At 41.5% G+C, this 10564-nt stretch overlaps 1 protein-coding gene across 3 annotated transcripts; it reads right to left on the bottom strand.

Annotated features, from left to right (window-relative positions):
• Positions 1–4619: 4619 nt before the first annotated feature.
• Positions 4620–9009, bottom strand: LOC108958967 (G-type lectin S-receptor-like serine/threonine-protein kinase At1g11410). Of its 3 annotated transcripts, XM_018871942.2 has the most exons (6): positions 6745–6878; positions 6075–6277; positions 5791–6001; positions 5454–5691; positions 5197–5347; positions 4620–5093 (listed from the first exon to the last, which is right to left on the bottom strand). In XM_018871942.2, the coding sequence occupies exons 2-6, from the start codon at positions 6243–6245 to the stop codon at positions 4788–4790; spliced, it is 1077 nt and encodes a 358-aa protein (XP_018727487.2). In that variant the 5' UTR covers positions 6246–6277; positions 6745–6878; the 3' UTR covers positions 4620–4787. The 3 variants fall into 3 exon arrangements, 2 of the variants coding, with proteins under 2 accessions (XP_018727487.2, XP_039167301.1); XM_039311367.1 differs by lacking the exon at positions 6745–6878 and having other exon boundaries at positions 6098–6229; XR_005550479.1 differs by lacking the exons at positions 4620–5093; positions 5197–5347; positions 5454–5691; positions 5791–6001 and adding an exon at positions 7202–9009 and having other exon boundaries at positions 6139–6277.
• Between the last annotated feature and the right edge of the window lie 1555 nt (positions 9010–10564).

The following is a 10564-nucleotide window of genomic DNA, read 5'->3' as shown; positions in this document are numbered from 1 at the left end:
GTTTATTTTTCTTGGAGATTGATAATTTCTATGAATGAGATATGCTCGGATGGAATTTGGTAATGTCCTCGGGTGGGATATTGTTACGCCCCAAACCTCGAGCGCGTGTACATCCATCGATGGTTGATAAAATTGTGATGTCCCAAGACGCATCGCCGATCCATCATTTTATTGTACATGTGAAAGTGAAATAAAACAATCCCCCGACAACAATCAACATGGAATAGAAAAGCAGGACAACAAATTTCACAAACAACACTCTTTTATAAACAAACAAGGTTAGCCTATAAATTTATATACATAAAAGTTGAGGTTTCAAAAAGAAGTCCCTAGCTAACTCTACCCCGGACCCTATCTACTTGGGTTCTGGGTCTACCACGACACCGTCAGGTGGGTCAGCTATCCCCTCGCTCGCAGTGACATTAATCGCAACGGCGGGGACGTCGAAACCCTGTAGGGGACATTCTTGTACCCCATTAGGCCCATGATGGAACCACGTCCTGAATCAATGGGGTACCAATTGTGGTAGGCCCTCATCGACTAAGATAGTAGTCATGATGAGCTCATGGAGCCAGGGACTCTCGGGGATAGGGACGTTGGTACTTTACTCGGTATACCCTTGTGGTTGTCCAAAACGAACCGGCCTCGCCTCCATCTAAGGACTTGCAAATATTAAGCCCACAACGGAGTGAGATAATGTCTCAGTGAGTTCACACTTTAAACCCCGATTAGGAAGGAAATACGCCTAGAGGCAGTCTAATCACACATCATAGAAAACTCACCTCGCCTCAGTTCCTTTCTGTACGTCAGTACAATTCATATCACATATAATTGCAGTAAATGCACTCATCAATTGGAACGTCTCACTCATATCTCAATCAATCACAGAGGTCCCAATTATAAGGCCAAGTCGCTATGACACGTCCTATTCCGTACTACACAATTTTGTTCCATAATCAATTGCGTTTATCTCAATTATTCACGTGTTCTAATTGATTACTGCCCGCACAAGCATGTTCTACCCGACACACATCGGTCTTCTGGTGTAATCAAGCATCACCTCATCCCTTAAGCATGGCAATGTCTACCTCTAGATGACATTCCCGAAGGAGTTTCGGTCCGGCTTCAACCGCGATCCGGCATCCGTTGTTAGGGGTATTCCATATAGGAGCATCGTCCACCCGACGCACATCGGAGATGGGTTCTCATAACCATCACACATCCATTTAATCCCGGCCAAGGACATCGTGCTTTGCACTCAAATGCCTCAATTAAGATAATGCACTTGGCCTATTTTTTTCGTATTAAAAACATTCGGTAAAATAATCACGTGTAGGTACACAGTCAAATCGAACCATCAAAATTGATATCATTCCTTTAAAATCTCACTATTTGATATAGTACTTAAAAACATTTTCGGTGTCAAAACCCGACGGCCGATATTTTCTAATTAAATACCAAAATTTGACAATTTTGAAATAATAATCCAAAAATCACAATCATCACTCAATTGCACAAATTATCATTCAATTGTATAAACTAATCACACTACGACAATCAGCACGAAATTCCGGCCATGGGCTATCCCGGTATAAATTCAGGAAAATATTAAATAATTAAATAAATTGCAAATTTATTTAAATAAATGCAAATTAATTACAAAAATGCATAATTAAGCTAAATATGCTAATCTAACCACCTAATTGGATCTAGAAAAATTATGCACTATACTAATTAAATAGTACAACCTAATTAACCCTTAACTAATCTAATCTAACCACCTAATAAGCCTAATTAAGCAGCTAAATCACTAATTAATTTAAACTAACCACCTAATTTAATCTTAGGCTAAGCTAATTATCCACTAAGCATAGTTAACTCCCTAAGCGAGGTTTAGCAAGTAAACTTATCGCATTAGCGAGCCAATGAGTCCATGCCGACGGCGACGTGGAGGCGAGCGAAACTCAAGCTTACGGCGACACCCAACGGGGTCCAGAAGGGGCTGGAAAAAGGCTCACGAAATCTCAGCCCTTGCTGAAACTTCAGCTTCTGCTTATTGGCTGAAGAAGCTGATCGGGGGCTTGGCGGGTGAAGCTGGGTGGCTAGGCGGCGATGGCGGGTCTAGGTGACATCGGGGGCTTCAAGACAACGATGGAGGTGGCTCGACAGCTTTGGATGGCGGCCAAGCAAACGACAAATGACAATCTAGATGTGCGGAACGCGGGACAGTGTGTGAGCATGGGCGAGTAGCTTTGACGGGCTCGATAGTGCTTGGATGGCGTGCGGACAGCGTGCGGAGGCTTGGCTTCGGTGTTGCTGGTCTTCTGCTGGTTTTTGAGCTCACAAACAACAACAATGGAGAAACTAAGGCAAGGAAGAAGAAGAAGAGAGGAGCTGCAGCTAGAGGGGGAACCAAATGCCACAAAAGTCTTCAAAAATATCTCAAATACTCATCACTTGGCTCCCACCATCTTCAGCCCTATCCCCTACCCATTATCCTTCATCAAACTTCCCTAAGAAGCCACCAAAGGTGGTCCAAATGTTGCACACCACCCATAGCTACGAATTTTGTGCACTTTCCCTTCAATTCACTTCAATTCCACTTCAAAACAATCCCAATTGGTGCCCAGAAATACTAGCCAAGGTATCCACATCCATTCCACAATTTTTCTTGCCAATTGATCCAACTTAACGGCCAAAAGTGCGCTAAAAAATGGGCATCTGAATTTCCCGGTCCAAAATTGTCCAATTTTGATTTTTTTTCGAAAATCTAGACTCGCCGAAAATTCTGCAAAGGATGAGTCGACGTTCCAAAAATAAATCGTGATATGAAAGAACTTTCAATTTTTGAAATCGGGTTTAATTTCGTGGTTAATTTCAACCGGACGCGATTTTAGCGTGACCTAACCTACCGAGTAACTTTTAGGAATTTTTTGTGCATTTGACTGGTGGTCTATTATTTTCGAGCCACATTGTACATCTTCGACTCATAGCCGACTTTTGGTTGTCGTGGAAATCTCGAGATTTCAAATACGAGCATAGAGTATAATAACGACGAAAAATCAGTTTAGTGCCGTTCGACGAGAATTTTACAATTTGGCGGAATCACCTACATTTTAATTACATGCCTCTGTCGAACCGACCTATCTCCGATCTCTGATCGATTTTGATAGTGCTGTATTGACCCTTGCAGATTAACACGGTCGAGTAGTCAATTTTTGGTCGAATTCTCAAGTCTGTCGCGTTTAGATTCCTTAACGGCTTCACTTGATAGACTAGTTATCTCGTAAGTGGCCAACTAAAATGAAAAAGGCCATATGCGCGTTGATGAAAAGCCCGATTTATCTAATCGAAACATAATTGAAAATCAAGATGTCGCAAAGATACTCAGACAAGTATGGAACTTATGTACTATAAATGAAATAACCCAGCTTAAGAGATATGATAAGCTTAGATAGGATGATCTGTATACGAAAGAATATTAAAACAAAAATAGGAAAAAAAAAAAAAATAAAATAAAAAAAGAACAATTTGCTTGGACAAATCATGAGGAGGTCACTGTCTTATGCCAAAAGATTGCATTGATGACATTTTGGACAAGCGAAAGCAGTAACATAGAGCAAGTATTTTAGGTGATGATCATATCACATGACAATGACATATAGAAATGGTGAGCACTAATTAAGAAGCAGACATTCAAAATTTAGAAGCGAAAAATTGGTCGGGTCGCATATCACGCGAGAGCCCGAAATATTATTTAAGGAGGCGAAACGAAGGGATAAACAAGTTTATTGAAATTGGGCATCAAAAAGTTTCACTTGATTAAATAGCAAAAGTTTTGAGATTACATTGAATAAATTAAAAATTCATAAACGACATATGCAATTGAGAAATTTGATATAGTTTGTATCAAATCATGTTGCCAGCTATGGAAAAAGAGATGGATCAAGATGACAGACATATAGACTAGTTCAACGATGTCGACCTTTTGTTGAGGTTACCAAGTGAACTACGAAAGGGAGCGGCTGAATTGGCACCACACAATCAAAGGATACATAGTGACAAATACATAAATAAAGATAAAGTTTAGAACGAAATCCACGAAAATTGAAAATTTTAGTGGCAAGGTAGTTGGGCCGTCATTCTAGGTTAAATTGATTTCTTTATAATTTTTTTATTTTTATTTTTTGGGTTTGAGTTAACTTTATTGTCGTGCACGCAAATGACTTCGATTAAGTCAATTTCAGCCTTATTTTTGGTTTTAATAATCAACCCTTTTGGCTTTATATTCTCTAGAAGATTTGCGCCGGCCTTTCCACGTCGGAAAAGCCATCCGTCAAGTTATCAGATTGTGACCATGGCTTGTTCCCTCCTTTTTCTTCTTATTCAATTTACGGTTATTGCGAATATCATAAATTACTATAACAAAAAAATCAAAACTAATCCTGAGAGAGGGGATAAATTTAACGAAAACTAATAAAAAGTAAATTTATTACAAATGTACAAGTTTGAGATTTTTGGTAGTCAAAGATTTAATTTAGAGTAAATGTATCATAAATGTACTAGTTTTGATTTTTCGTGATATTAGCCTAATAAAATGAAACTAAAGAGGATTAGCATTGCTAAAAGTCCATCTTTCACTACATCAACAATATATCAAGTGTCTACACCAAACATTATAATTATAGGTTCCAACAAATGAGGATTACAGATTGATGCCGAGTTCAGCATAGATTTTAAAGTGAATTGGTGTCATGGAACAAATCCAGTGCAAGAGAACAGCAAAACTAGCGGCCTTCGACCTCCGTAATCGTAACGTCATTCACAGAAGTCGTCCCGTCGCTTGACGATAGATTCGCGCCATGGTAGTTGCTCTTGAATACATATGCAGGTCGTTTCGGGGATGCAAGAACCACGTTGTTATTTGCCAACATGAAAACAACGGCGGACATGTTCGGCCTATCCTCCGCGAATTCTTGCACGCACAAAAGACCGATCTGGATGCACCTCAAGACCTCCTCTTTGGAGCATGAATCGCCCATCGACTCATCGACGATGTCGACACAGTTTTCTTCCTGCCATAGCTCCCATACCTGCGATCGGGATGTGAACAAATTACACATGACAAGTATTTCAGGCTATGTGTAATGTCTGAGTCCGGTGCGTTTCTTACTTATCAAGAGTTCTTTTACTTACACGGCCTACCAAATTGGAAGATGGATTTTCATGGTAATATGCGCTGTTCCTTTTGCCACTGATGATCTCTAACAGCAAAACTCCGAAGCTATAGACGTCGGATTTTATTGAAAATATACCTTCCATTGCGTACTCTGGTGACATGTACCCGCTGCCGCAGCAAAAATGAATGAAAAAGGGGTTTTTAATTGATTAGTTGAGTTGAGGTTCTTGGACTCAATGGGCACATCAAGCATTGCGAAGGAGAAAATACTTACTATGTTCCGACTACTCGATTTGTGTTTCCTTGCATTTGGTCCCCACCGCATATCCTAGCCATACCGAAATCGGCTATCTTCGGATTCATCACAGCATCGAGTAGGACATTGCTGGCCTTTAGGTCTCGGTGAATGATCCTGAGCCTCGAATCTTGGTGCAAGTACAAGAGTCCTCGTGCCACCCCGGATGCGATTTCGAACCGTTTTTTCCAATCTAGCAACGAACATTTTGTGTTGTCTGGACCAAGATCAAGATATCGACGAAACCATTATTCCTCGTTATGAGTTGATCTATGATATCAGAGTATTCTAGCTAGTGGGAGAACAGAGGATATACCGAAAAGGAAGGCATCCAAGCTTTTGTTCGGCAGATACTCGTAAATTAGCATTTTCTCATCTTCTTCGACACAGCAGCCTAGTATTCTCACCAAGTTCCGGTGTTGGAGCTTCGCAATTAACTGGACTTCATTCTTAAATTCTTCAACTCCTTGTCCAGAATGTTTCGATAGTCTTTTGATCGCTATTTCAGCTCCATTGTCCATAACGCCCTGTCAAATTAATCACCAATTTGCAAGTATGTATCAATTTTACTAAGTAGCTTTTTGTGTAATGGAAGTTTACCTTATACACTGATCCAAAACCACCTTGTCCGAGCTTATTGAGGAAGGAGAAATTGTTTGTCGCCGAAGCTATGGTGCTCAGATCAAAGAGCGGTACATCTCTGTTTCGTCTAGCTCCATCATCGCAGTCTTCTACACTCGGAGAGCCCTCGAAACGTGTTAGATTGGTCATCTCACTAATCAGTGGATTTTTCCTTCTGCGATCTGTTTCCAAGACAGCCACATTAATGCTCAATACAACCTTGGAAATTGTGAGATTTTTCATTCAGGAATTCATTTCGTCAAATGGAATGAAAGTTGTAAGCTTGAAAAGATCTTCGTAAACATCTTTATATCTGTTTCCCTGGTAGATATATTCATGTACTGTAGGATTTCTTCGTCTCTTGTACCCTGAAACTGCAGGTTTAGTTTCAATGCTGGAATGCATGCTGCATTAGGAACTGAACTGGCATCATCAAGTTTTCTTTGGTTCAAGGTTCTTAAATTCAGAATCGCCCAGATGAAAGCACAGAATTTACTCTCTTAACTTCCTATGGCTAAGAATAGTTTCAAGACTGAACCAACTAAATTTTGTGTGCTTAATTAATTGGTGAACAATAAGAGGTGATTAATTTTAGTAGATAAATTTTCTGGAAAGGTAAATACAAAGCGAACTCTTGTTGAGGACTAACCGATGCCATTTCTCTTCTTGATCACCAAGCAATAGGAGATGGAGCTGGCGAGCAGTAGCGCTGTCAAAACTGAAACCAAAATTATCGCAACCCTTGCCTTTTTGCTGAGGAAACTTGTTTTTTCCTATAGCGAGCTGAAAGGAAAGTACAACACCATATTTCAGATTCAGGGAGCTTGATTATGCTTGTGCGAAGTGTAGAATGAAAATTTCTCTCAACCAAAATTTGAAACCAGAAATCACCAAACGAATCTCCAATGATACATAGTTTATATAATGTAAAAGCTCAAACTTGGTTTCTAAAATCATGGATGTGATACCTTATGATCGAGAATTTAACCTGTTCTCAAGTTTGATTGATGTTTTGCATGGCAATGCTAATGTAATAAACAAGTGGCAATGCAGGAGACACATAAAATTAACAAAAATACAACTAGTAACAGCAGAAGCAGGAGTACCTAACTCGATGGCATCGACCCGTACATATAAATCTTGACCTGAATCAGTGAATGTTCTTGTATCAACTAAATTGTCATGCCATATGAGGCACCCAAAACCTCCTAGAATCTCATTGGCACTAGCATAAGCTGTGCAAGAGCAATTCCTCAGGCATTCCTTCTCACACTCATTCAAGCTAAAGCTCATGTTGGTGTGTGCTTGCGAAGTGTCTGGCACCTTCACAAGCGGCACCTTCACAAATCCTTCCCCATGTTGACATGCCGACGCCCTGGGCCTCCTTACGCACCCGGCTGATCCATCCCTTAGGTACCAATCAGTCGGGGACTTGGGCTCGAACCCTGGCAGGCATGTGCACTCGAACTGGCCCGCATCATATGGATTGCAGTTGCTGTTGGGTCCACACTTGCCGTAATAATCGCACTGGTCCTTTGGAGCGAACCAGAATTGTATCCACCGCTGTTCTTGGTCATGCCATGTGAATCGTTGGGCTGACCCCGATTCCTTCAAAACCATTCTTGAGATGATCGACGCGTTGATCATGGCATACATCAGATAAACCTCGTCTGGGTTATTTACAAAGCTTATGTTAAAGATGAACCTGCGAGTCATTTCGGGTATGCCACTCCACCGATCTCCGATCCATGATCCGGAACGCCAGTACGGATCCCCATCCTTGTACAGGAATAATTGAGCATAGCCCTTTGGGTCAATCCTGAAGGAGTAATTGCCGGGTGCCGGATCCTCTGGGGACGCCCATGATGTTAGGAACCGGTTCAAACCGGTTTTGAGGTCCAACCCAAGTTTCATGAGGGGAAGCAGAGTGTCTGTAGGATAATCAAAGCTTTGCCATATCACGCTCTTGCTAAAATCTTGAACCAGAACAAGATTACCTGAATCCATAAGCCGAGCTGTTGTAGAATAGTTTGATAATCCAGAAGAAACTTTTGTCGACCAAACAGGAAAGCTTCCATTTTTCTCATGGAGCACCAAATTTCCATCAGAATCAATTGAAAGAGCTCCCGTAGTGCCACTGATTGGTCTCTCCCGATTAGCAACCCAAACAATGGTTTGTTCAGAAACTCGGTAATACCAAATTCCGACATAACGGCGGCTAGAATTATCTGGACTGAAGAAACCAAGAACGAACGTTTTGCCACTGGAGACCAAGAGATTGCCATCTCTGATGGTATTGTTTTGGCTTAGGATGTCCAAGCCAATACTTCCCTGAAGTAGAAAAAGAAGAAGCAGGGCATATACTGACCCCTCTTCTGTGTTCATGTTGTCTTTTTATTGAGGATACAATGGTATGATGTCTGAGATAACTGAAGTGACTGAGTAATGATACCTCAAATACCACGCAGTGTAGTTAAGGTCTTAATTAGCGAGGATCCACCTTTCTCATGAATTTAAGCAAAGTGATTGTCACCTTTTCAATTAATCAAATGGAGTGGAAGCTGTGATTTTGACGTTGTTCTTTCTAAGCTTCATACTCTTGGTCGATATTTCTCGATTGTGAAACAAGGAATTAATTCCACCTTCATGTAAATTGAAGTAATGGTCACGTACCTTGGGGACTCGCCTCACCTTTCCCTTCCCAGCAGCCTTTTCCCTTTAATTAATGTGGTGGATCGATGTTACTTGAGGTGTATTTGCTTCCCCATTGAATCGGTTCAAGGTGAATAAATAGGGCTCTGGGTTATCATCACTCCGCCCATCCTACAGAGAACTTGACATTTCAGACTGATGTGACAGATGGATACCGTGTCATTCCATTGACAACGATTTTAACATAGAAACAATCAGTCGAGCCTGAAAATTCAATATCATAATGTCGGCTGAAGTACAGCCCAAGTATCAAAACTTGACACAAGAGGACACTTAGGGCGTGCATGGAAACACTCCAAAGAAGTGTTTCGGCACACTTGTACGGAAAGTGTTCCCGGGAACAAAAAAGGAACAGAAACGCGTTTGGTTGCGTTTTTGTTCTTTTTTTGTTTTTTTGTTTCTGGAACGAAATAGAAACAGAAAAAAGAAACAAAAAAAAGTTGTTTCTCCTGAAAGAAACACTTCTCGGAAGGAACAAAAGAACAAAAATCACTCCTCTCTCTTCTTCTTCTCTTCTTCTTTTCTTCTTTTTTTCTTCTTTTCATTTTGGCCGGTCGCCGGCCTCGGCCATGGCCGGCGACCGGCCGTCGAGGCTCGGCCTCGCCCAGATCCGGCGAGGCTCGGCGTCGCCGGCGCGGGCGAGGCCGAGCCTCGCCCAACCACGGCTGGCTCGGCCTCGGCGGGGGCGCGAGCCTCGCCGTGGCGGGCGAGGCCGGCCCCGTCGGCCGGTCGCCGGAGGCCGGTGACCGGCCGAAGAAAAGAAAAATAAAAGAAAGGAAAAATAAAAAATAAAAAAATGTTTAAAAATTAAAAGAAACAAAAAATAATAAAATTTACCAAACGTGTTTCTGTTCATTTTTATTCCGACCAAACGTTACCAAACGTGTTCTTTTGTTCAAAACTGTTCCCCGGAACAGAAACACTTTTTTGTTTCTGTTCCCGGGAACAAAAAAAAAACAGAAATAAATCCATGCGCACCCTTAAGTGCCAAAACTTTGAAAATATACACTTAAGTGCCACTTTTTTTGAAAAGTGGGACACTTAGGGCCTGCATGTTTGTATTTCTTTTTTCTGTATATGAAGAAAAATTTTGTTTTTTTGTTCGGGGAACAAAAATTCTATTTTTTTGTTCCGAGGAAAAAAAGAACAGAAACGCGTTTGTTTGCAATTTTGTTCCAAATCTATTTTTTTTTTTATTCCCGTGAACACATTTGGAATGGAAACAAGAAACAAAAAAAAAACTTGTTTCTTGTTTCTAGAACAATTTGGAGAAACAATTTTTCTCTCTCTTCTTTCTTTTTATTTTCTTTCTCTTCTTCTTCCTTTTTCTTTGGCCAATCACCGGCCTCGGCCATGATCGGCAAACGGCCGTCGAGGGCCGGCGACACCATCGAGGGCCAGCGATCTCGCCAGAGCGTTGTCAACCCGTGGCGAGGCTCGGCCTTGCCTTGGCTTGGTGAGCTAGGGCTTGCCCGGATCCGACGAGGCCAAGCTCGCCCAGCCACCGGCGAGGCTCGGCCTCGCCTCGCCTCGCCCAACCACGGCAAGGCTTGGCCTTGCCGGGGCTAGCAAGCCTCGCCGTGGTTGGGCGAGGCCACCGGCCCTTGTCGACCGGTCGCCAGCCATGGTTGAGGCCACGACCAGCCAAAAGAAGAAAAAAAGAAAAAATAAAGGAAAAATAAAATTAAAAATTAAAAAATTAAAAGAAACAAAAAGAACACAAATTTACCAAACGTGTTTCGGTTCTTTTTTATTCT

This window comes from Eucalyptus grandis, chromosome 4 (genome assembly GCF_016545825.1).
Source record: "Eucalyptus grandis isolate ANBG69807.140 chromosome 4, ASM1654582v1, whole genome shotgun sequence".
NCBI classification, from domain to species: Eukaryota; Viridiplantae; Streptophyta; class Magnoliopsida; order Myrtales; family Myrtaceae; genus Eucalyptus; species Eucalyptus grandis.
Note: the sequence above shows the minus strand (reverse complement) of the source record. Positions and strands in the feature narration are given on the sequence as shown.